Source organism: Artemia sp. Qi Xiang Cuo, chromosome 2 (assembly GCF_049724085.1).
Source record: "Artemia sp. Qi Xiang Cuo chromosome 2, ASM4972408v1, whole genome shotgun sequence".
In the NCBI taxonomy this organism is placed as follows: domain Eukaryota; kingdom Metazoa; phylum Arthropoda; class Branchiopoda; order Anostraca; family Artemiidae; genus Artemia; species Artemia sp. Qi Xiang Cuo.
In genome coordinates, this window is record NC_142795.1 from 86,877,757 (window position 1) to 86,905,682 (window position 27,926).

General features: G+C 32.5%; 1 protein-coding gene across 1 annotated transcript; it reads right to left on the reverse strand.

Annotated features, from left to right (window-relative positions):
• Positions 1–1,359: 1,359 nt before the first annotated feature.
• LOC148955746 (uncharacterized) lies at positions 1,360–21,098 on the reverse strand. Its single transcript, XM_089107902.1, has 5 exons — positions 20,912–21,098; positions 13,532–13,606; positions 7,773–7,926; positions 2,384–2,439; positions 1,360–2,219 (listed from the first exon to the last, which is right to left on the reverse strand). The coding sequence occupies exons 1-5, from the start codon at positions 21,093–21,095 to the stop codon at positions 2,038–2,040; spliced, it is 651 nt and encodes a 216-aa protein (XP_088964028.1). The 5' UTR covers positions 21,096–21,098; the 3' UTR covers positions 1,360–2,037.
• Between the last annotated feature and the right edge of the window lie 6,828 nt (positions 21,099–27,926).

The following is a 27,926-nucleotide window of genomic DNA, read 5'->3' on the forward strand; positions in this document are numbered from 1 at the left end:
ATAAAAACGCAACTAGGAATATTAGTGAAAAACTTTAAGTTTGGTAGAAAAGAGAAGTTTGTACAAGAAGTATTTGAGTGACAGACGATTTGATAATAAGAGGAATATAATGAAGTATCAAAATGTAAATTTAGGAGGTGTGAAGTTGAGGCCATGAGTAAAATTGTCAAAGATCTGGAAGAGGCAGTTAGACGGCATGACAATAAAATGGGTGTTTTATCGGCAAGTTAAAAATTAAAAGGAATTTGTTAATCTGGACTTGACCCAGCTAAAGATAGAAATGAGGCCTCAAATAGTGATAAGGAAAGTATTACAGTTTTTGAGAATGTTTTAAACCGTAATAAAGATACAAAAATAATATAGAAAAAACCTAAGAAGTTTACGACAATTTGGAAGTGAAGAGAGGTTTATTTTTCAAAAAAACGTTTGAGGTAGTACGAGATGGATCAAAAAATAATAAAGGCCGAGGTAGTGATAGTAAGGTAAGGTAAATGAGTGTTTTAATAAGGTGGTTGCAAAGTTAGACATAAATTACTAAGGATTCCGAGTAAGGCTTCTGAAAAGGGCAAGTACCTAGCAATTTTAAAATAACATTAATTAAGCCCCTTTATAAGAAAGGTGATAATAATGAGGTAGTTATAGAGGTTTTTGCTTGGCTTCTTTAGGAAGCAAATTACTTGATGTGATGATAATTTCTAGACTTTTAGATGCTATAGATAAAGTATTAAGAGAAGAAAAGTGATGTTTTGGGAAGGGGAGAGGATAGGGCGACCAAATTTTCACTCTTTGTTCCTTAATTGAGAGGCGCTTGACTTATCAGACCCCTCAGTTTTATAGATTGTGAACTAAGTGTTTAGTTTAGCCTATAGAAGAGCTTTAGTCAAGATCCTATCTATCTTTGTATGGTATTAATTTTAAAAAATTCCATAAAATGTTTTTCAAAAAAAGTAAGGAACTCCATTAAACAAAAGTGGGCCAAAATTATATAATCTATCAAGCGTTAAACAATCACAAAACAGCATCAATAAATAAATGAAACCCAAAACAAATAGAAATTAAAATAAATAACCGAGTCAAGCTCAAAACGAGCAAAAATTAACATGAGAGGGTTCACAACCCCTATGCCTTCTCAAGGCCAGAACTTGCACTTTACTGAAGTTTTTTTATGTTGTTGCCTGGTTAATTATTTAGGTAAATTAGCCCTTAAGCCTTTTTTTTGTGGTAGTATCATCACGCATTTGATCAATTGTGCCAACTTAAGTGTCTTAACAAAACACATATGCTAAAGAATAAATAAGGAAAATAAACTTAAATCAAAAGCTCAAATATACTTTTGTTGCCAAGTTTGCACGAAGACATCAAGACAGGAATATCATCAAAGCTTAAAAAGACATCACCAAAACTCATAGCTTTTTATGAGGGAGCTTCTAATAAATTCCCATAAAAATAATCGCTTAAAATTAAAAACAGTTCTGTTTCTCAAAAATTTGGTTTATTTTTCTAATAGCACACGTTAGATAGCAAACTATAAATGACATAAATCTAAAAAATAAAAAGACAGCAAACAATCTAAAAGGGTATGAAAATATTCAATGTACTAATGTTAGCATATTCAAGAAATCAGAGACAGTCTGACTTGAAAATATGGAACAAGAAGAAAAGAACTGAGCATTCTTGGAGCTTCAAAATCAAATTTGACTCCAGGAATGTATACAGTGGTGGGGAACTTAGGCTTTGAACACATTCCTTTTAAATAAAACATGTTCTTTTTTTAAAAATGACAAATTTGCTTATTTGTAGGACATTAAAAATTCATTGAAAAATTAGAAGGAATAGAAGATAGAACTGAAATCCTTGATCTAATTTAGTCTTAAAAGGAATAGATAAATGATCTTAGCTAATGGCCTTAAACAAAATGTTCTTTTATGTCCATAGTGTTCCACATTTATTTAAAAAAATGTTTAAATTCAAACAAAGAAAAAATAGATGTCACAGAAGGACAGAGAAAAACAAAATTAAATTCTTCAGTGACTGCTTCTAATAGTATCTCGCTCCTGTTATTATATTAGTAACTAACTTTCGCATTTCTTTATCAATTTCAAACACCTGAGAATCGATGGTTTCGTATCTTAAAACATGGTACTTTGCAAATTTGTCGGCCCATTTTTTGTCCTTATCCATATCCAATAGGGCCTTCTCTATCTGCTGTCGCAGGTAAGCTAGAAAAGATATCAAAATCAGTATAGTGCATTTATTACCAGAGTTTAATTGCTATAGTGTAATTACTAGCCCTAAATAATAGAACAACTGGGTAGGCTTACCAAAACTAGGCTATAGCTTTGAAAATACTCATTCAGAAAGAAATACAACTGTTTCCTCTAACTCAAACTTTTTTGTCCAGCTGCTTCTACAGCTAGACCGAAAAACGCAACTAAACATCTGAAATTTAGTAAAATAAAATCAAATAATGAGTTATTTTCTATTTTTGGATTTTTTCCATGGACTATATTATATGGATTTTAAATGGTTCAATCAGACAATATTTGCCATCTAATTTTGAATATCTAGCATTCAGTATTAAAGCTGGCAATACCTTACAGATACCTGTAAGTTATCTGTATGGAAAACTCATATATTAAATAATGTAAAAACGGAATGGAAAAAAAAGATAACGGTAAAAATTCAAAATAGAAAATAATTTAGATAGTGGAATGACAATTTACATTTGTGGAGAAAAAAAATTGATATCTTCAAAAGAGTTTTTAGAGAAGACTTTTTTTTTTCAAAAGAGCAACTTAATCAGAGAAGGATCATATTATCTATATTTCACTTTTTACCAACAAGACAAGTTCAACTTTGGGCACATTACGCTTTTGCTCTATTAATATGCTTATAAATTATATATAAAAAGTTTACCATAAACAGACTTTATCTAGAGTTAAAAACCAACAACAAGGTAGTTAAGTTTTTTTTTTAATGGGAAAGAGTGACTAAAAGGGAGCAGGGAAGACCAATTTCAAATAAAATTATATGGAAACACAAGAAACTATACGTAAAACCTTCAGTTTTAAGGGATTCATACCCCGCCTAACGGAAAAAAAAGTAAAACTATGGAAATTGTCATCTAAAAAGAGAGAATCCTTCCTTCACTCCTTAGTAAAATTAGTCATTCAGGTGTCCGGACAAAAACAGCATAACAGTGATCTCATATCCACGAAGCCAACCTTACCCAAAAAGGATTATCGTCCCAATACACTGTTTGTTACCGACAAGAAATATGACTCGTGAATGGGAGTCTTGCTATATTAGGAATTGAAAATGCCATTGAGAGTCGTGATTGAGAGTAGCCACGCTTGTTCCTTAGTTTTGAACTTTTGGTACAATAGTATAAACAGGGGCTTCTCTACAGTTACCAAATTAAACGATAAAGAATACTGCCTATTAAGAAGTATTTACTATTTTTATTCAGCCAGATAGATATAGATTTATTTCAAAAGCAGGAAAGGGTGAAATCGAAGTTTTGACAAAAAAAAGATATACATATATATATATATATATATATATATATATATATATATATATATATATATATATATATATATATATATATATATATATATATATATATATATATATATATATATATATATATATATATATATATATATATATATATATATATATATATATATGTATATGTATATATGTATATATATATATATATATATATATATATATATATATATATATATATATATATATATATATATATATATATATATATATAAGGCGAAAAAATTAGTCAAATTTGAAACGGGAAGAGGAATGGGACCAAAGGCTACCTCGTACAAGACAAGTGCTTTTTAGAGGGAAGAGAAACAAAAAAATGGCTGGTCTATTTTTTTTTTTTTTAACAACGAAAGTGTATGAATACGCATTTAATGCAGTAGCTTTGGGTTTTTCTTTTTCAAAATATAAAATAGACTAGGAAATTATATTTTTTTTTATCCTCTTACTCTGACAATACGAAAAATAAAGAACAATAAAAAAAAAACTTAATAATTCGCTGATATCAGCGAAGATTCTTTTTAGCCTATTGAAAAATGTAAGAGGGTTATTTGCGAATCTTAGTGTTCACCAAAAGTAGCTTCATCTCTTCGAAAATCGTTTCTCACTGAAAATAAACTAGAATCTTCAATTAAATTAGATTTTCCAGAAGTCTAAATTGGATTTTCAGGTCACTAAATAGTCAAATTAAAATTTTCCTTAGACAAAATAATACTGCAAGTATTTTCAAATGAGGCTGTGAAATTTATCCCCAACCAATCATAGTACATCGGCCAAAGGCAGAGAATCGGGTGATCGGTACCAAACCAACGCGGATCATTGTCAGCATGTTAAAAAGTTTTTTAGTTCTTTTTAATTTTACAATTTGTCATAGTATATGGCAAAACATTTCTCATCGAAACACATCCGTTAAAATCAGTTAAAAGATAGTCTAAACATGGCTTCAAAAACAAAATAGAGTATTTCGAAATACTTTTTGATTATCCGATGATTACCTGCAACTTAAACTGAAATGAAGAGAAGAAATCAAGAAAAGAAGAGAAGAAGAGACTGGAAAGAAGAGAAGAATCATCAACATACATACGATCAACATTCATACGATCATTCATTCATACATACATACCTAGATAAATCAAGGTTCATACATATCATATATAAGAAACAACTCTTAGCAGGAGCGCGTAAAGATTAATCTTTACTCTGCAGACCATTCATTCCCCCAAAAATTCCCCTTAGGCGAAAAATTCTCCTTGTCATAAAGTCCTTCTCCATTAAAAATATCCCCGCTGTTTGTTATTTTGTATACAATGTAGGCTAGCTGACTGAAGGCAACAAGTTCAGTAGTTTTTATGCTGTGAGAGTTTGCTTGATAATAAAGTACTATTCAACAAGAAAACACCAAACACGAAGATCGAGTGTATTTTCAAACATCATGCTTTACACTACAGAGTTAATACAAAACTGATTAAGGCTGCCCTTTACCCTTAGACAAATTACATATTTAATTTATAATGATTATATATCCAAAGAGTCGGGAAAAGATGCACAAATCAAGATCATTTTAATATTAAAAATATTATTTTAATATAAATTCCCCGTCTAACTTCCCCCCGAGGCTTCTTCTCCCTATAACACATAAAGTTTTGTACAGATACAAAGCTATTTTTTTCTTCATAATCCAAATATTAGTAACTACTTTTAATTTTGGTACCAGCTGACCTTAGGCCTCAAACTCTAGGTTGTAATTTGCTTGTTTATTATGAATGGGAAAGAGTGCAGTTGGAAGCCAAACAGGAGCCCATAGGATTCTAGGTGCTTTTCTTAGGAAGAAGAAGCTTAAATAGTTTGAAATGACCACCAAAACGCTGGGTTTACTTTGTAAATAGGTTGCTTTTTGCTTGCAAACCTATGATAATCTAACAAACGAAGAAAACACCAGGGCTGTCTAGCTCTCTAGGGCGAATTAGACGTTTTCAGATTGTGTATATACTAACGAAAAGTTGGTTTTTCAAAAAGGAGACCACATTTTTTTGGCAAATTCTAAAAAGACGGAGGCTCAAAGAAGGATACTTTTTAGGCCAAGTCCTCAATGTTTAAATGAAGTAGTTAGAAATTAAGGCTCATTTCAAAAGCAAATTAGGATTAGAACGGGATATTTTTTTTTGGGGGGGGGAATAAGCTTTCCTTCTCAACTCCTGGAATCTAAAATTAAATTTAAACGTATACAAGAGATTACAAGAAATACCGTGGAGGCCTGGAAATTTCTAGAACCTGAGACAATTAAAATGACTTTAGTGTGAATAAAAACTCCAGTTGCTGCGGAGGTGGTTAAGCAGTCCCAATTTAGTCTCTCTGGAAAGGGCGCAACTTTGAATAACTCCTTTATATGCCATTAGGTGAGACAAATAAAAAAACAAGCTTTACACCACATTTTACGTGGGGGGGAGGGGGAGGGGTAGCATTAATTAGTCTGCTTGCCTCCCCAGCAATCAGTTGGCTACTTATTTATTGCTGATTTTCTTTCAGAGATAATCAATTATATATTGTCTTTATTTTCTAATCCATTTTGTTCTGTTAGTTCTACATCCACTATTGTTTCATTCATTGCTTCTTGGTTTTGTTGAAAGCTCAGCTCTAGTCTCAAATTAAAACATCCTTCAGAAATTACCCGAAGATGGGATCCAAAGAACAATCTACTTGAATGTCGAATATATATTTATTAGGACAAAAAATCGAAGGGGGTTGGGTGGCCCATTTCTCCAATTTATGCCATTGATACCTAGCTTTTCTATAATCGAAAGAGTACTCATTTTGACAACTTCTACCGTTTTTGTAGTTAGTATATTTCTAACTAGCAACTGTTCATAATGCCACTGTTCATAAAAAATTAAAAAAACAACACACTTTAGCTTGTGACCTTAGATTATATTCAAGTATTAAGTTAGGGAGGGGGTTGGGGGTAAACGATTAAACTGGAAGGGATTTAAAAAATCTCATAAAAGAGAAATGTCGAGAAAAAACATTTCCTGAATATATGGCAGCAATAATTTTATCAGACGCATCTAGTTAAATAATGTTCAAAATATTTTGTAAAACATTCAGCAACAAAACGAACAGCGGTATCCAATATAAAGGTTCCCTCGCAACTGAACCACCATATAACTGAACCCAAAGCAACTGAACCACCTTATAACTGAACCACCGTGCAGCTGAACTACCATGCAACTGAACCACCTAGCAACTGAACCCCCATGTAACTAAACCCTCGTGCAACTGAATCCCATTTAACTGAGGCCTTTCGAAACTAAGCCCCCGTGTAAATCAACCCCATTTAACTAAACCCCGTGCAACTGAACCAACATGCAAGTGGACGACCGGGCAACTGAATCACCGTGCAACTGAACCATCATGCAACTGAACCCTCGTATAACTGAACTCTCGTGCAACTCAACCACCATAGTTACATTGGGTAAAACACAAGTTAGAATATTTACATGTTCAACCTTGTTGGAATTAAATAAAAAAAACAAGTTTTTTTAACTGAAAGTAAGGAGCGACATTAAAACTTAAAACGAACAGAAATTACTCCGTATATGAAAGGGGCTGTCCCCTCCTCAACGCTTCGCTCTTTACGCTAAAGTTTTTTATTGTTTAAAAAAAATAGAGTTGTGAGAAAGTCAAACTTGAGCGTAAAGAGCAAGGCGTTGAGGAGGGGACAGCCCCTTTCATATACGGAATAATTTCTGTTCTTTTTATGTTTTAATGTCGCTTCTTACTTTCAGTTAAAAAAACTTTTTTTTTTATTTAATTTTTGAACGTTTTTGAATAAATGCAGGTTTTGATCTTGGCTAACAGTACATGAATAATTAAAACAAAATTTTCATATTAATTTACTTTTGTTTGGTTAAATGGCTTTCTCGAAACTTGTTTAATTTTTTTTACGAACGTTTTTATTAGTAATAAATATACATAACTTACGAATTAACTTACGTAACGAGCTTCTATATTCATATATTTTTAATACGTTTATTAGGGGGTTCGCCCCCTAGTCAATACCTTGCTATTTTAGCGAAATTTCGAATTGTGTTCCAGTTCTTTAAAAATTACTGCTTAATCACAAACGCCATTAATAAGAATACATAGCTCTTATGAAAGTACTAAAAAATCTCTGGCTTAAAGAGTGAGGTATTGCCTAGGAGGTGAACCCAATCATATCTGCAGATGAAATGATAAGATCACACCAATATCTAAGCCCATCACCTTTCTTCGGGTGTCGACAAACAGCACCAACCGGTAAAAGGGTCCAATCTGGGTCATCTGTTGCACTTAAATGTTGAAATGAAAAGCTTGATATGAACGCTGGAATATATTAGATATTAGATTAATGAGTATTGAAAGAGCAAAACATATATTGAAAGAATTTGTTTTCATAAGAACTTGATTCAAAATGCACCCTCTTCCAAGACTACTCTAAACGTCTTCCCTCCAAAAATACCCTAGTAAAAAGGATAAAGTTTCATATCTGTTGCACTTAAATGTTGAAATGAAAAGCTTGATATGAACGCTGGACTATATTAGATATTAGATTAATGAGTATTGAAAGAGCAAAACATATATTGAAAGAATTTGTTTTCATAAGAACTTGATTCAAAATGCACCCTTTTCCAAGACTACTCTAAACGTCTTCCCTCCAAAAATACCCTAGTAAAAAGGATAAAGTTTTAATATCTGTTGCACTTAAATGTTGAAAATAAAAGCTTGATTGAACGCTGGAATATATTAGATATTAGATTAATGAGTAGTGAAAGAGCAAAACATATATGGAAAAAAATTTTTTTCATAAGAAATTGATTCAAAATGCACCCTTTTCCAAGACTACTCTAAATGTCTTCCCTCCAAAAATACCCTAGTAAAAAGGATAAAGTTTTAATATCTGTTGCACTTAAATGTTGAAATGAAAAGCTTGATATGAACGCTGGAATATATTAGATATTAGATTAATGAGTATTGAAAGAGCAAAACATATATTGAAAGAATTTGTTTTCATAAAAACTTGATTCAAAATGCACCCTCTTCCAAGACTACTCTAAACGTCTTCCCTCCAAAAATACCCTATTAAAAAGGATAAAGTTTTAATATCTGTTGCACTTAAATGTTGAAATGAAAAGCTTGATATGAACGCTGTACTATATTAGATATTAGATTAATGAGTATTGAAAGAGCAAAACATATATTGAAAGAATTTGTTTTCATAAGAAATTGATTCAAAATGCACCCTTTTCCAAGACTACTCTAAACGTCTTCCCTCCAAAAATACCCTATTAAAAAGGATAAATTTTTAATATCTGTTGCACTTAAATGTTGAAAATAAAAGATTGATTTTACGCTGGAATATATTAGATATTAGATTAATGAGTAGTGAAAGAGCAAAACATATATGGAAAGAATTTTTTTTCATAAGAAATTGATTCAAAATGCACCCTTTTCCAAGACTACTCTAAATGTCTTCCCTCCAAAAATACCCTAGTAAAAAGGATAAAGTTTTAATATCTGTTGCACTTAAATGTTGAAATGAAAAGCATGATATGAACGCTGGAATATATTAGATATTAGATTAATGAGTATTGAAAGAGCAAAACATATATTGAAAGAATTTGTTTTCATAAGAACTTGATTCAAAATGCACCCTTTTCCAAGACTACTCTAAACGTCTTCCCTCCAAAAATACCCTAGTAAAAAGGATAAAATTTAATATCTGTTGCACTTAAATGTTGAAATGAAAAGCTTGATATGAACGCTGGAATATATTAGATATTAGATTAATGTGTATTGAAAGAGCAAAACATATATTGAAAGAATTTGTTTTCATAAGTACTTGATTCAAAATGCACCCTTTTCCAAGACTACTCTAAACGTCTTCCCTCCAAAAATACCCCATTAAAAAGGATAAAGTTTTAATATCTTTTGCACTTAAATGTTGAAATGAAAAGCTTGATATGAACGCTGGAATATATTAGATATTAGATTAATGAGTATTGAAAGAGCAAAACATATATTGAAAGAATTTGTTTTCATAAGAACTTGATTCAAAATGCACCCTCTTCCAAGACTACTCTAAACGTCTTCCCTCCAAAAATACCCTAGTAAAAATGATAAAGTTTTAATATCTGTTGCACTTAAATGTTGAAATGAAAAGCTTGATATGAACGCTGGACTATATTAGATATTAGATTAATGAGTATTGAAAGAGCAAAACATATATTGAAAGAATTTGTTTTCATAAGAACTTGATTCAAAATGCACCCTTTTCCAAGACCAAACGTCTTCCCTCCAAAAATACCCTAGTAAAAAGGATAAAGTTTTAATATCTGTTGCACTTAAATGTTGAAAATAAAAGCTTGATTGAACGCTGGAATATATTAGATATTAGATTAATGAGTAGTGAAAGAGCAAAACATATATGGAAAGAATTTTTTTTCATAAGAAATTGATTCAAAATGCACCCTTTTCCAAGACTACTCTAAATGTCTTCCCTCCAAAAATACCCTAGTAAAAAGGATAAAGTTTTAATATCTGTTGCACTTAAATGTTGAAATGAAAAGCATGATATGAACGCTGGAATATATTAGATATTAGATTAATGAGTATTGAAAGAGCAAAACATATATTGAAAGAATTTGTTTTCATAAAAACTTGATTCAAAATGCACCCTCTTCCAAGACTACTCTAAAGGTCTTCCCTCCAAAAATACCCTAGTAAAAAGGATAAAGTTTTAATATCTGTTGCACTTAAATGTTGAAATGAAAAGCTTGATATGAACGCTGGACTATATTAGATATTAGATTAATGAGTATTGAAAGAGCAAAACATATATTGAAAGAATTTGTTTTCATAAGAACTTGATTCAAAATGCACCCTTTTCCAAGACTACTCTAAACGTCTTCCCTCCAAAAATACCCTAGTAAAAAGGATAAAGTTTTAATATCTGTTGCACTTAAATGTTGAAATGAAAAGCTTGATATGAACGCTGGAATATATTAGATATTAGATTAATGAGTATTGAAAGAGCAAAACATATATTGAAAGAATTGATTTTCATAAGAACTTGATTCAAAATGCACCCTTCTCCAAGACTTCTCTAAACGTCTTCCCTCCTAAAATACCCTATTAAAAAGGACAAAGTTCTAATATCTCTGTAGTTGGACCCAACAAGATACTGTTACTGCAACTCAAGTCCCTCCATTCCTTGGAAATATCCCATGATCTCCCAAACATTTACTTTGGTTTTGAAGGATAAGAGCAGCAAGCTCTTTCTAGTTCCACAATATCTTTTTCTTTGTACGCATGTACAAGAATATTCAAAAAACAAATATTAAAAAGTTAAATTCATAAAATCTTCTCCCAAAAACAAGTCCAATTTTACTTTATAAAGAAAAAAAATTACGTAGATTTGTTTAAAGTAAATATGTCTGAAAAGACAAATTTACAAAATACACTCGACTTCAAAAAGACATTTGAAACTACTCAAGAACAGAAAAAGTAAAAAAAAAGAAATGTCAAATCCTACCGAAAATCATGCGAATACTTACAGAAATGAACCGCAAAGGTTTTTTTTTGTAGATTAGCAGAAAAACTTCACAGTAAATTAGTTGGCTAACTGTAAAATTTCCAAGATATTCAGATAACTACGTAGTTAATTTTATCATTAAAACCAAATGCAACCTTTGTGATAATTCTACAGAATGGTGTAGATAGAATTTTAATCATAAATTGCAACTATGCACTCTGCTTCAAATCAAGGCTTCATAATCTGGGGAGGGGAGGGGCAAGGTATATCACAAAAATGTTTTATTCACAGAGGAATGTTATATAAAATAAAGGAACTTAATGTCGGATGTAAAAAAAAGACTAAGGAAGATCCACCCCCCCCCTGCCCAAGACTAGAGCCATATTTGCTTCAAATATTATGAAAATCGTACACTATTTTATAACATGCTGAATTTCTGCAACCATCTTAGTTCTTTTCTAGAATATTTCGTGACACAAGAACATAATGAGCTTCCGCTATCCTGCTAGCAACATGGAAGTCAATGTTTATTTATCTACTCAGTATTTACCTTGAAAAATTATAGATGGCTTTCTCTGCATTCAATATAGCTTATTACAGTTGATTGCAATGAATAAGCTCAATGATTCCTTCTATTGAACGCCATCTGTACCTCATAATTAATTTTACGCGAGTAATTTCAAAATTGGAAGAAATTGTCATAGTCAGATAATCTAGCTTTTCCTTCCTATACGCCTATAGTGCTCCTATTCTACCAAAAATTATTTTTGAAATGAAAAAAAACATTAGAGTTAAAAATCTGACTGGTTCATAGTAACCTTAAGAAAGTTCCTTAAAGCAAGATTTTTAATTTGTCTTGGCAGATATATATATATATATATATATATATATATATATACCGAGAATTTTCTATCTAGAAAAGAATGAATTGGAACTTATTGAGCTCTGACGCACAAAAAGCAAATAATTAATTTAATAAGCCTGGGTTTTAGTAAGCGCTATGGCAGCAATTCAATAAATGCAATTACCTATTTAACGCTAAAAATTACAAAAATGAATTGCAATAAGGTTATTGAACAGGATTTGATAGAATAACCCTCTCAGGGAGACAGCTACAGATGAATTTGCAGAACCAGACACATAATCTAGAGAGGGAGCTTCACACCAGTCTTGTCGTTACCAAACGATGGAACAAGAAGAGGTAGCGTCAGAAGAGGGTGAGTGAATGAACTTATTGATGATACATCATATCAAACTTTGACGTTAAAGATATCAGCAAAGAGTACAGAGACTAAAACAGAGTAATCTCTAGCGCCTTGGTAAAATTTTGATAAGAATAAGTGGTTCCATTTTGATAAGAATAAGTGGTGCCAACAGTAGAGAGTCGCCAAGAAAATTAGTCAAATTCAGAATATTAACTTAAAGCTACCGAAATTTAAATTTCAGTTTAAAGCTGTTTGGATCCAATAAACTGAGCAAATGTTTCATGGAAATAGAAGAATATAATCCCTAATTGACAGAAACTTATATTTGCTAGCAAATCAAACTACAATACGCAATGCAAACTAACAAACTCATGTTATTCAGACATTATAAAAAATTTTAAATGCCCCCTCCCCTTATTAAGCTTGCAAATAAAAAACTTAGTTGCAACACTCAGAACATATTTCATATCTTTTGGCACAGCATGTTTAATCTTTCGGCATGCCCATACACTTTGGGAAGAAGCCTTCAGTCTTGTTCCCCCTAACCCAAAAAAACATCAGGATTTATTTATATAACTTCTTACATTTACCATACGACTCGCCCATTTTAAGCGTGAGTTGCCCCCCCTCCAATTAAACTCTTACATGCACGCCTGCTTTTTCGTATGCCAACTTCCAACAAATAAGAACCTTAGATGATATCTCTTTTGGGTTTATTGTAACCTAGATAGTAGCTTGAAAATCATTAAAGCGGCGTTCAGATGCCTGTCTGGTTAGTTTTGCATGTCTAGACGGGGGTCTGCCCAGACATAAATATCAAGACAGTTCCCATTCCGATGTAAAATTTAGTGCTTGGCTACAAAAGGTTGCAGTTAAGCATCTAGTTATATAGTCTATGTCTCTATGTCTAGGATTTCAAAGTCTACCAATCAGGCAGACTCTTTTCCGTTATATTTACCATTTGGGCTTAAGAGTGGTGCCCATGCAAGTCTGGCTGACCTTCCGCTCTTAATCAAGTATGCATGGAAGTCTTATTGGACTTCCGTGTTAGCTGCTTAAAGATCCCTCGCCTGGACATAAGGAAAGAGTAATCGAAAATAAGTCTAGAAAATCAAATACGTTCAAACAAGTCTACTCTAACTAAAAAAGCAGAATGATCCAAAAAGCAATAATCTAACATTATTAAAGTTACCCATATCAGGATATCCACCAGGGGCTGCTTCAGCTGATTTAACAGCTTTGAAATCACCTGCTTCCCCTGTCACAGCTGATGAGAGCAAAAAATAAAACAAATTATCAGTAGGAAACAAAGAAAACTCTTTATAATTCACCAAATTACATCTATGACAAAGACGGCTTTTGGAAATTAAACCAACCAATGAAGGTGCAAGAAAATAGGTCTGTCAATGTAGTGTAAGTAAGCTGGCTCTTTCGGCATTTTGTCCGTAACCACAAGATGAAAATCTGCTTTTTCATTCGGAAAAATAATACTTTTTTCAAACGAAAGTTAAGAGCAACACTAAAACATAAAGGGGCCAGAAGTTATCACTACATGAGGGAGGCTGCATCCCTCTTAACAACTTGCAATTTATGCTAAAGTTTTATATTGCTTCACTGAAATCTTTTATGAGAGGAAAAGAATTTATTTATGGATAATATTAGTTTTTTATTTACCAATTGCCTTTTAAAACACCCAATATTACCCCAAACATGAATCGCCATAAAAAAAAGCTGTTTATTTTTATATATATTCATTGTTATCAAACTCCCTTCTTTAGAATTACGATTACTATTACCATAAGATGCTCCTTACTTACACTGCAACATGTGTAGTTAATGGGTAAATATAAATGTTGTATTTACGATTGCGTTTTAAACACCGAAGGATAGCCCAAATATGAATCATCATAAAAAAACCAGATTTGTTTGATGTATGTGTTGCAATAAAACTCCTTTTTAGGGCTAAATACTATTAGCACACTTGTCCTTTATTTCTAGTTCGTTGCCAGTGGCGTAAATTAGGAGGGGAAGGGGCTGTATACTCTTGGATTTTTGAGGGGTTTTGAGACTTTTTTGTATTTTTTATACACCCTTCAAAAAAACATTTGTATGGGGTGTCTTCATTGAAAAAATTGAAAAAAAACGACGAATTCCCCCCCCCCAGATATTAAAAAACGTATTTTCCCTCTACCCATAAATTGTTGCTTATGTTCGTTACCAGGAACTGTTTGACCCGTAGTGGAAAATGTCTCTCGTTAGAAAGTAGGCAATGAAGAATTCAATAGAACATGTAGTGTATAATCGGAAAAAAGAACAGAATACAATATTGATTTATGGCATCCTATATTTAGAGCCTCTGGTGCAATATATTACCATTTTAAGATATGTTCCCGCTATCCCTATTTAACCTAAAAATGCTGGGTTTACTTGCTGAAGCATAATTTGTTAACTAATAAAGCTGGGTTATTAATGGTAATTACCAGAAACAATTATGGTACTTTTATGTTAAAAGCACTCTTTTATATATGTCACACTGGAGACGCGACAGAAGACCCGTTCTATATGGGTTAATTCAAGAAACTGCAATACAGTAACGAATACTTAGCGTGGTTTTCAATGCGCTGACGATATTTAAACTGTTGTTTTTTGGGGTTTAGGGGGAGAAAAAAGTAACTAGGTTAGGTTAGGTTACGTATTTAATATATGCTAATCTTTACCCCCCCCCCCTAATGTGCAAATATATAGCCCAAATTTGTTTCTAAACTATTATATATTCATCCTATTTTATTTCATTAGCATTAACCAAACTAGCACTATATAAAAGAGTGCGTTTAACATAAAAGTACCACAATTATTTTGTCGGGAAATTCAAAATAAGTCCTTCAGAAGTAAACAAAAGTTTAAAGTTTTTGAAGCTTCAAAGCGAGTATAAAAATGTAAGGCAAAACTTTGAGTACACAAAGTAGTCAATAGTTATGGCTCAATGAGGAAATTTACGAACTTTATTTCTAATCTTTGAATTTTAAGAAGTTTTAAATCTTGAGAATTTCACCAGGAATTTCAGTTAGGTCATAAAATCAGGATTTTTGTCTGTGTTAGGTCTTAGAAGCAGGATGTGACTAACCTGCGAAATTAAGTCACAAAAATGGCATATGAAACAATGATTTTTTAAACGGAACCATAAGAGATGAATCTCTCTCGTTTTCTTTGGTATGTATGTGGTAAATTCTATTAGCTCAAAAAAAATCTTTTCATTTTTTCTTATCTATTCCTTTACCTTGCAGTGACACAGTGGCGGATCCCGGGGGTGGGGGTGAGTGGGGTGCCCCCCCTAACGTAGTCTAAAGTAGTGTAATTTACTTAATTAACTCAAGTTTGCGGTAATTAAACTTGCTCATAACGCACGTTTATCTGATCAACCTATTTCACGTCCCCCTGATTTTTTTATCGGATCAACCTATTTTGAACCCCCCCACCTAAAAAAAATCCTGGATCTGCCCCTGTGTGACGCCAATTGAGGGACAGGGGGACATACATCCTCACAGTTTTGTTTGTTTATACTCCGCTCTCCCCTTAGATTTTAAAAAGACTTTTGTTTTGACATACCCTTTTTCGGAATTTTCCATCGGAAAAATAAATTATTCCAACCTAGTTTTACCCTTCCAACATTTTGAAAATTGGTGCCATTGGTCCCTTGTATTTATATTTTCAAAATTAAAAATAGAAGCAGCTTTGTGCTTCAAAATATACACTTACGTGTACATAAACCTAAACAAAAGGTGTGCATATGTTCCAAGAATTGGGAATATGCATTTACTTTTTTTTTCATGGAAATAAAGTATCTTCATTGAATGAAGTCTCAGCTACTTCCATGTCCTCTCTTCTAATAATCTCCATAGAATTGACTTGTATGACATTCAACAAAAATTAGGCAACTTTGACTTAAACTTTATTATCTGAAGTTTTAAACATAACCTAGAAAACACAATGAGCTGTGGCCAAGAAAAGGTTAAGAAACGTTATCTGGTACTAAAACACATTTATATGTCAGCCTGATATACAGAATTAATAAAAATAGAAAACGTGCCTCATTTCATAGACATATAAATTACAGATAAAATTGACAAAAAGGTACATATATAACAAAAGGATTGGGCATATTTAGATTACTAATTACAGGCTCTTTCTTACAATTAAACCCGCTTTTGTTACAATTCATTCTTTCCCCCCCCCCGCTCCCCGATGGTTCCGTATGAAACCATAGGATATACAGATAATCAAACTAAAAAAATTAAAACATTGAAATTCTTACTTTATAATACCCATTATGTTTACATTAATCACATCATTAAGTTTCCTTCTTATTTATTTTTTAACTCAATTAAAACAATTTTTTTCGAATATTCAGTGTAATCAGTTAAACTGAAGTGAAAATCTCAAGTCTAAAATAGATTTCCGGTTTTACAAAAACCTTGTTAAGTCAACTATGGGAGTTTCGACTATTACTAGGGAGCATTTTGTGTCGATTCAGCGTTTCAGACTCAACTCTGCGGAAGATTCTCGAAATTTAGCCCGCAGAAATCCAGATCCTGTGGCCCCAGTTTTAGTGAAGTTGGTATCAAAAGAACTTGCGTACAAAGTGTTTAAAACTAAATCAAAATTAGCTGGATCCAGAATTTATGTTAGTGAATTTATTACAAAACGTAGAAAGGCACTATTAAATAGTGCACGGGACAAGTTCGGTGTGAAAAATGTTTGGACAAACAAAGGTCGTATTTACGCGAAATTATCCAGCCAAAGCGCACCGCGTCGGCTCTATGGCCTAGCTGATACTTACTGAATTTTTCATAGTTGATTTGACTGGATTTTGTAAGGATGATGGGTGATATTTCTCGCTTGGGTTTTCTAGAGCGTAATCCTTTTAGAGTGGGAGATGTTCTTTATGATGATTTACTTTCAAAAAGTATAAATACTGATTTTCCCCCGCAGAGAGATAGTTGTTATGTGGATGTGATTTCTTCAGGTTTAGAGGTGAAAGCAAGATTGTTTTGCCTGTGTCATTGGAATTGCCAGGTAACTTCAACGTATTATGAAATACTCCAGTTAATTGATAATGTGAATAGTAGATTTGATATGATTGGCCTTTGTGAAACTTTTTTAACTTCTGAGAATGTTCTGTCGTTATATAATTTTCCAGGATACAGGCTTATTGTAAGGAATAGCGAGAAAATGGGACCTGGAGGTTCGGCATTTTTGGTTAAGGATTATTTTGTTGGTAAAATAAGGGAAGACCTATCAGTTTGGATAGAAGGTAAGGTGGAATCTCTTACTTTTGAGCTGGAAGTTGGTGGAAAAAATATATTGATTACTGAGGCTTATAAGCAGCCGAGTACAGTTTGGGAGGAGTTTGAAAATGGTTTTAGTAGTTTAATGGATGCAGTAGAATTGAGTAATCTGGAGTGCATTTGCATGGGGGATTTTAATTTTGATCTTTTAAGTTTATACAATGATAATTTGGATTTTTTAAACCTGTTCTCCAGTTATGATTTTTATCCATTAGTTGGGATTTCGACTCGTGTTACAGGACAGTCAGCTACACTTATTGACAATATTTTCGTGTAATCCCGGGTATTATATAGCTGTTATGCTGACGTTATAGTAAATTAGGTTTCCGATCACTTTCCTATAGTAGCAGTGACTTCATATCAATATGCAATAGAGCAGAACAGGACAAAGGTTAAAAGAAGGCAACTAAAAAAGGAGAACCTACAGAAGTTTAGAGAGGAACTAAGTATCGTGTCATGGAAACCAGTTTATGAAGAATCTGAAAGTGCTTCTGCGGCATTCGATAAATTCATGGACATATTGCAGCCAATATTTGAGAGAACTTGCCCAGTAAAGAGCATAAAGGTGAGGAAAAAGGAACCCCGGAAACCTTGGGTAACTATGGAGCTACTCGACTTAATTAGAAGGAGAAATACATTGTATTTGAGTTACTTAAATAGTAACCATAGTCAAAATCTAACTGAATTTAAACAAATCCTTAATAAAGTAAATCGGCTATGGCGTTCATGCATCCGCGAATATTATGGAGATAAATTTAAGTAAAACAAAGGCAATACGAAAACGACTTGGAATATTATAAACGAAATCGTAAATAAGAAGAAAGAGACCGAGATTCCTGCTAGTCTGATCTTTGATGGTAAATTTGTTGATGGACATGAAGAGGTGGCTAATTTCTTTGGTGAATATTTTTCTAAGATTGGTGAATCAATAAGTGAGAATCCATACGATGAAAATAATGAAATTAATGAGACGTTTAGTCATGAAAGGGGAGTTGGATTGGAAATATCTGCAGATGACACGAATGTTGAAGAATTAAAACACATAATAGGATTGGTAAAATCAAGTTCTCCAGGGAATGATGGAATTAATCTGAAAGCGTTCAAGCATGTTATGGTATATTTGTTGCCTTGTATTGTTTATTTGATTAACCTTTCTTTGAAGAAAGGTGAATTTCCTACTCGTCTGAAAGAGGCGAAAGTTATTCCGCTTCACAAAGGGGGTTCAAAACCTGATCCGTCTAATTGGAGGCCGATTTCAATATTGCCCCTATTTGCTAAGCTGTATGAAAAAGTGATGCATCGACGACTTTATAACCATCTGACTACCTACGGTTTTCTTAGTGATACCCAGTTTGGATTCAGGAAAAACCACTCTGCAATACATGCAGTCCAGCACCTAACAGATTTCATCAATGTTGCTCTCGAAAAAAGTGTACTGGTACTTTCAGTATTTATAAACTTTAGAAAGGATTTTGACACGGTGGTTCATAAAATTTTATTAAATAGGCTAAGCCGTTTAGGGATCCAAGGGGTTATTCTGAAATGGTTTGAATCTTATCTTAACCAGCGTATTATTCGAGTCTCTATTAAAAATTCTATTTCAAAAACTTTTATCTTTAATTCTGGTGTGCCTCAGGGTTCAGTGCTTGGCCCACTTCTTTATCTAATTTACGTTGATACCATGTGTTTTTATATATCAGATGCACTTATAACGTCTTTTGCTGATGACACGGTGTTTACGATTATAGCTACTAGTCTGAACCAGTTAATTGAGAAGACAAATAAGGCCCTCGCTGAATTGATAAGTTTTACAAATTCTAGTTATTTGGTAGTGAATATTTCAGAAACAAATTTCGTGACATTTTGTAGAAATGGAGTTTCATGTGTTTTAGATAATAAAATTGTTTTTAACGGTGAATTTTTAAAGCATGTAAATAGTGTTAAATATTTGGGCTTGAGTCTTGATTTTAATTTAAGTTGGAAATCACATTGTGATCTTGTGGCAGTTAAGATTTCAAGAGGGTTGGGTGTGATAAGAAGACTGAAAAATCAACTACCGTCAAATGTTTTACTTTTACTTTATCATTCTATTGTTAGCCCTTATTTATCATATGGTTGCATGCTATGGACTAGTAGTTTTATTTCAAGTTTTAGAAAGGTCCAAATTTTACAGAATAAAATAGTTCGTATTTTAGGTAATTACATTCAATTTGAAAATAGCACGTTGAATTGCTTTACAAGTTTGAACATTTTAAATATTTATCAGTTACAGGATTACCAGTTAGCAATTTTTATTTATCAATGTTTGAATAAGTGTTCACCGGAGGTATTTTGGGAAATTTTTAAAGCTAATTCATCTTATCACTGTTATGAGACTAGAAATGCGAATGACCTTGCATCGGAGCTCCGGAATACTCAACGTGCTGCATTTCTGCCTCGTTTTGCGGGACCGGGGGTTTGGAATTCCCTCCCGGATGCTATTAGACAAGTTGATAATGTAGGCCAGCTCAAGAGTAGATTGAAGCGTTACCGTTTGGGTTATAATCTGAATGATTAGATTTTTTAATTTGATTAATGTTTGGTATGAAAACTGTTTGGACAGACAAAGATTTCATTTTCGCAAAATTACCCAGCCAAAGCCCACGGAGTCGGCTCTATAGCATAGCCGATGCTTATTAATTCTTTCATAGTTGTTTTATTTTGATGCATCTTTTTTTTTTTTTTTTTTTTTTTTTTTTTTTTTCGAGTGGATGTTTTAAGGATGATATGTGATATTTCTCATTTGCGATTTCTAGAGTGTAATCCTATTAGAGTAGGATATGTTCTTTATGTTGATTCAGTTCAAGTGCTGATTTTTCCCCGTAAAGAGATAGTTTTTATTTGGATGTAGAGCTTTATAATAATGGATTTGCAGCCATCGTAAACAAACCTTCGGGTTTTTATAGATGGCCGCTGTAAATTTGTTTGTATTTTTTTATGTTAAATAAATTAATTTGAATTTGAATTTATTATTGGACCATATATGCAGGGGGGGGGGAGGGGGCTGAAAATGAATTATGAAAACGCAAACAGAGCCATAAAAGTAAGCGTAAAATTAGAAATATAAAAATGTGTCTAGTTTTGTTGTAGCATTTCTCCTTCTGAAAAGATGCTATTCCCGTAGTTTACGCAAAAAAACATTAAAAGGTGATTCGAAAACAATTAAAAAGAAATAAAAGACATAATACCTATTCCAGCACTTGTACTTTTAAAGGGATCCGGCACTCCACTCTCAGGCCCAGATCTTCTCCATTCATAAAGGAACTCACAGGGTTTATTTAGCTTACTTTCTAGGTATTCCACAATTGTTTTATATAGTTCCACTGGATGAGATGGGCATATGTAAGTCAAAATTCTCAGAGTTTCAGACATATCGAACCTGTAAGGCAAACAAAGTTTTAGAAGAGGCTAGTGGTCTAGAATGTAAACACAAAATGTCAAGCTAGTGTATCTTTTGAGGTAGATAGCCACTAGATCCAGGGGCACCAAATTTACGAAAATGGAAAAAGCAGCAAGAAATATTTTCAACTTTTTTGCAAAGACACAGAAAAAAACAATTTTTAAACTTGAAGGGATAAGCCACTTCCCTTAGCATTTCCCCCCTCCCCTAGCGTTGGGATAAGCCACTCGCATGTCCAAAAAATTCTGTTCAGCCTTGAGTTTGAACATCCCATAATTAAAAATTTTTGCAAAATGTGAAAATCAAATCGTTCCTCTCGAAAAAACCTCGTACCACTATCCTATTGTAAACGGAAAGGAGGAACATAAAACGGCAAAAATAAAAGGAGAAAAAATAGATCCGATCGACTTGCAGAAATTAGATCATGGGTTTGTATTTGAATTTGTTTTATCAGTAAAAGTATCCAGAAGAGTCAGTTATATTACAATACCTAAGCCAAGACGAATCTGGGATACCATCACTGATCTCTAATGAATAAAAAGTTGGACGCATTAATGACTTTATTCCATTTTACTGCACTTTTAGGGAGCTCAGCACTATTAAAACAAACTAAACGAAGATACAAAGTGGATTAAACACCACTTTCCTCTTATTTTTTTAAGTAAACACTTGGCGTTGAAGGGCGCACTAGTAGTAACCTATCTAGTACTTTGAAACTTACATGGAAACTTACACCTGAGGCAATAGGCACCACGAAACTTACATGAAAATATACATTAGTAACCTATCTAGTACTTTGAAATATAAATTGAATTACACATGGATATGTGTACAGTTTAACCGGTCCATTGGCTTACCAGAGTAAGCGCCCAATTCGTTAAAAACTTACATTCAAACTTATGCCTGAAGGCATGGATATGTGTGTATATTTTCAAGTAATTGGGGTTACCAGGGTCATTTGCCTATTACAATGACCTTCCGGTTTTTCTGGTAGGTAATTCTGATCTAGAGGTCAATACATCTTTCAAAGAGGAACGAGTACGCAATACCGGTCCTAGTGTGATTGATTTTTTCAGACAATAGCCTTTAGTCAAGACTAGTTTGTTACGAATGTGTCGTTGCTAAAGCTAACTCTCATTGGAAAAAAGGGGTATAAAGCTTTTTGTTTTTGATAAGAATTGCACAATGAATGTATCGTTTGACGTGGGCATTTTTTATGAGCCAATCAGAGGTTGTTCAATATACGGTAACTTGATTTGTGGTTGGGATTTGAATAAAAGAAATGGTTATGTTATTTGCTTGCGTGTATAGTAATTCCGTTGTTATTTGCTTTCCTGTATAGGAAAGACCAAGAAATTAGAGATAAAGAATATGAATAAAAAAGAAATTATCTTGACATAATAGGACTACAAGTGTTATAATATTGAATTTATAGTAATTCCCATGTTATTTGCTTGCGTGTATAGGAATTCCCATGTTATTTGCTTGCATGTATAGGAATTCTCTTGTTATTTGCTTGCATGTATAGGAATTCCCATGTTATTTGCTTGCTTGTATAGGAATTCCCATGTTATTTGCTTGCGTGTATAGGAATTCCCATGTTATTTGCTTGCTTGTATAGTAATTCCCCTGTTATATGATTGCGTGTATAGGAATTCCCAAGTTATTTGCTTGCGTGTATATGAATTCCCTTGTTATTTTCTTGCTTGTATATGAATTCCCATGTTATTTGCTTGCGTGTATAGGAATTCCCATGTTATTTGCTTGCATGTATAGGAATTCCCATGTTATTTGCTTGCGTGTATAGGAATTCCCATGTTATTTTCTTGAATGTATAGGAATTCCCCTGTTTTTTGCTTGCATGTATTGGAATTGCCATGGTAGTTTGCGTGCGTGTATAGGAAGTTCAATTGTATGTGCTTGCATTTCGAGGAATTCCCAAGTGATGTGCTTGCTTGTATAGGAAGTCCCATGCTCTGTGCGTTCATTTATAAGAACTCCCCTGTTAATAGCTTGCATGTCTACGAATTAACTTGTTCAGTGATTGAATTTATATGAAATACCAATTTCTAAGCTTTCGGTTTTATTAATTAAAATTTAATTTGATATAAGGCCTTGTTATTACCAAGTTCTTTTCTTTCATTTATATTAATTCACTTGTTATTTGCTTTCAATTATAGGAATTCCCATGTTATTTGCTTGCGTGTATAGGAATTCCCAGGTTATTTGCTTGCGTGTATAGGAATTACCATGTTATGTGCTTACAGGTATAGGAAGTCCCAAGTCATTTGCTTGCGTGTATAGGAATTCCCATGTTATTTGCTTGCGTGTATAGGAATTCCCATGTTATTTGCTTGCATGTATAGGAATTCCCATGTTATTTGCTTGCATGTATAGGAACTCCCATGTTATTTGCTTGGATTTTTTTGTATTTCCCATGTTTTTTGCTTGCGTGTATAGGAATTCCCATGTTATTTGCTTGCGTGTATAGGAATTCCCATGTTATTTGCTTGCATGTATGTGTGAGCCTCTTTTGGCTGTTTGTGTCTTTTTGGGCAATGTGTCTCTTTGTTGGATGTGTGCGTCTCTTGTCTCTTTGGGCTGTGTGTCTCTTTGAGCTGTTTGAGTCTTTTTTGGACTGTTTGTTTGTTTCTTTGAGCTGTTTGAGTCAGTTTGATCTGTTTGTGTCTCATTGGGCTGTTTGAGTATTTTGTTTACTTTTTTTGTATCTTTTGTCTTCTGTCTCTTAGTGCTGTTTTTGTTTCTTTGTGCTATGTTTTTCTCTTTGGGCTTTTTAGTTATTTTGGTCTGTGTGTCTTTCTTTTGGCTGTTTGTGTCTCTTAGGGGTCGTGTGTGCCTCTTTGGGCTATGTCTGTCTGTTTGGGACGTTTGAATCTTTTGGTCTGTATGTGTCAGTATGAGCGGTTTTTTTTTTTTGTCTGTGTGTGTTTCTTTTGGCGTTTTGCGTCTCTTTTGGCTGTGCGTCTCGTTGGACTGTTTGAGTCTTTTTGATCTGTTTGTGTCTCTTTGAGCTGTTTGAGTCTTTTTTGGGCTGTGTTTGTCTCTTTGGGCTTCTGTCTCTTTGGACTGTTTGTGTCTCTTTGGGCTGTTTGAGTCATTTTGGTCTGTGTGTGTGTCTCTTTAGGCTGTATTTCTCTTTGGGCAGTTTGAATCTTTTTGGTCTGTGTGTGTTTCTTTTGGCTGTTTGTGTCTCTTAGAGGCCATGTGAGTCTCTTTGGGCAATGTGTGTCTCTTTGGAGGGTTTGAATCTTTTTGGTACGTATGTCTCTGTATGGGCGTTTTTTTTTCTCTTTTATCTGTGTTTGTGTATCTTTTGGCTTTGTGTGTCTATTAGGTCTGTTTGTTTTTCTCTTTATGCTGTGTGTGTCTCTTTTGGGCAGTTTGTGTCTCTTTATGCTGTATATCTCTTTGGGCAGTTTGAATCTTTATGGTCTCTGTGTGCCTCTTTTGGATGTTTGTGTCGTGTTGGGCTTTGTGTCTCTCTGTTGGATGTGTGCTTCTCTTTGGGCCGTGTACGTCTCTTTGAGCTGTATGTGTCTCTTTGGGCTGTGGGTGTCTCTGTGTGATGTGAGTGTCTCTTTAGGATGTGTGTGTCTCGTTGGACTGTGTGTCTTTTTTATGTTTCTGAGTCTTTTTATTCTATGTTTTTATCTTGGGGCTGCGTGGGTCTCTGTGAGCTGTTTTGGTTTCCTTGGGCTTTGTGTGTCTATTTGAGCCATATGTCAATACTTTTAATAACTAAATATCTTAAATATTAACACGTCTTTATTCTTTAGAATAGTTCTATTGTAATCAAGTAACAAACTCTTTCCTGAAGTCACCTCTTGGATACACAATGCAGAAATTTCATTTAAGAAACTATGAAAAAATTGTAAGTAAGTAACAACTTCTTTCTTGAGGTCACCTCTTGGATACACAATACAGAAATTTCATTAAAGAAATTATGAAAAAATTGTAAGTAAATAGCAAATTCTTTCTCGGATTCACCAGCTGGATAAACAAAAAGACATTCCGTTCAAGAAATTATGAAAAAATTCTAAGTAAGTAACAAACTCTTTCTTGAAGTTACCTCATGGATACACAATGCAGAAACTTCATTTAAGAAATTATGAAAAAATTGTAAGCAAGTAACAAACTCTTTCATGATGTCACCTCGTGGATATGAAAAAATTGTTAGTAAGTAGCAAATTCTTTTTGAATTCACCTGCTGGATAAACAAAAAAAGACATTTCGTTCAAGAAACTATGACAAAATTCAAAGTAAGTAACAAACTCTTTATTGTTTTCATGACTTAGATACACGATGTAGAAATTAAATTCAAGAAATTATGAAGCAATTCTCAGTCTAAGTAGCGAATTCTTTCTTTAATTCACCTGTTGGATAAACAAAAAGACATTTCGTTCAAGAAATTATGACAAAATTGTAAGTAAGTAACAAACTTTATTGTTTTTGAGAGTTAAATAAACGATTTAGAGATTAATTTCCAGAAATTATTAAAAAATTCACAGTAAGTAACTATTTCTTTCTTGAAGTCAACTCGTAAGTAACAATTTCATTCTTGAAGTCAACTCTTGGATACACAATACGGGAATTTCATTCAAGAAATTATGAAAAAATTGTAACTAAGTAGCAAATTCTATCTTGAATTCACTTGTTGAATAAACAAAAAGACATTTCATTCATGAAATTATGACAAAATTCTAAGTAAGTAACAAACTCCTTATTGTTTTCACGAGTTAGATATAGGATGTAGAAATTAAATTCAAGAAATTATGAAAAAATTCTCAGTCTAAGTAGCAAATTCTTTCTTGAATTCACCTGTTGGATAAACAAAATAGACATTTCTTTCAAGAAATTATGACAAAATTCTAAGTAAGTAACAAACTCTTTATTGTTTTCACGAGTTAGATAAGCGATGTAGAAATTAATTTCAAGAAATTATGAAAAATTCTCAGTAAGTAACCATTTCTTTCTTGAAGTCAACTCTTGGATACACAGTACGGAAATTTCGTTCAAGAAATTATGAAAATATTTGTAAGTAAGTAACAAACTCTTTATTGATTCCACCTCTTGGATATACAGTACAGATACTTCATTCAAGAAATTATAAGAATCGCAAGTAAGTAACTTTTTTTCTCTTTATCACACACAATTTTCACTTAGCTACATGATGCAGAAATTTAATTCAAGAAATTATGAAAAAATTCTCAGTAAGTAACAATTTCATTCTTGAAGTCAACTTTTAGATACACAATACGGGAATTTCATTCAAGAAATTATGAAAAAATTGTAACTAAGTAGCAAATTCTTTCTTGAATTCACTTGTTGAATAAACAAAAAGACATTTCATTCAAGAAATTATGACAAAGTTCTAAGTAAGTAACAAACTCTTTATTGTTTTCACGAGTTAGATATACGATGTAGAAATTAAATTCAAGAAATTATGAAAAAATTCTCAGTCCAAGTAGCAAATTCTTTCTTGAATTCACCTGTTAGATAAACAAAAAGACAATTCGTTCAAGAAATTATGACAAAATTCTAAGTAGGTAACAAACTCTTTATTGTTTTCACGAGTTAGATATATGATGTAGAAATTAAATTCAAGAAATTATTAAAAAATTCTCAGTCTAAGTAGCAAATTCTTTCTTGAATTCACCTGTTGGATAAACAAAAAGACATTTCGTTCAAGAAATTATGACAAAATTCTAAGTAAGTAACAAACTCTTTATGCTTTTCACGAGTTAGATAAACGATGTAGAAATTAATTTCAAGATATTATGAAAAAATTCTCAGTAAGTAACCATTTCTTTCTTGAAGTCAACTCTTGAATACACAGTACGGAAATTTCATTCAAGAAATTATGAAAATATTTGTATGTAAGTAACGAACTCTTTATTGATTCCACCTCTTAGATATACAGTACAGATACTTCATTCAAGAAATTATGAAAAAATCGCAAGTAAGTAACTTTTTTCTCTTTATCACAAACAATTTTCACTTAGCTACATGATGCAGAAATTTAATTCAAGAAATTATAAAAAAAATCTCAGTAAGTAACAATTTCATTCTTGAAGTCAACTCTTAGATACACAATACGGGAATTTCATTCAAGAAATTATTAAAATATTTGTAAGTAAGTAACAAATTCTTTCTTGAATTCACTTGTTGAATAAACAAAAAGACATTTCATTCAAGAAATTATGACAAAATTCTAAGTAAGTAACAAACTCTTTATTGTTTTCACGAGTTAGATATATGATGTAGAAATTAAATTCAAGAAATTATTAAAATATTCTCAGTCTAAGTAGCAAATTATTTATTGTATTAAAATGTTGTATAAAAAAAAATAAATTTCGCTAAATAAATTTTTAAAAAAGTCTAATTAATTAACAAACTATTTATTTTTTTCTCTAGTTAGATAAGCGATGTAGAAATTAATTTCAAGAAATTATGAAAAAATTCTCAGTAAGTAACCATTTCTTTCTTGAAGTCAACTGTTGGATACACAGTACGGAAATTTCATTCAAGAAATTATGAAAATATTTGTAAGTAACAAACTCTTTATTGATTCTACCTCTTGGATATACAGTACAGATACTTCATTCAAGAAATTATGAAAAAATTGCAAGTAAGTAACTTTTTTTTTCTCTTTATCATAAACAATTTTCACGTAGCTGTATGATGTAGAAATTTAATTCAAGGAATTATGAAAAAATTCTCAGTAAGTAACAATTTCTTTCTTGAAGTCAACTCTTAGATACACAATACGGAAATTTCATTCA

What these genes read in the sequence shown, in the direction of transcription:
- LOC148955746 (XM_089107902.1), bottom strand. Translation starts at nt 21,095, where the DNA reads ATGTCTGAAACTCTGAGAATTTTGACTTACATATGCCCATCTCATCCA. An exon ending in AAGTACAAGTGCTGGAATAG is followed by an intron (nt 13,607 to 20,911) that starts GTATTATGTCTT and finishes TGCTCTCATCAG; the next exon opens with CTGTGACAGGGGAAGCAGGT. An exon ending in AGCTGGACAAAAAAGTTTGA is followed by an intron (nt 2,220 to 2,383) that starts GTTAGAGGAAAC and finishes TATCTTTTCTAG; the next exon opens with CTTACCTGCGACAGCAGATA.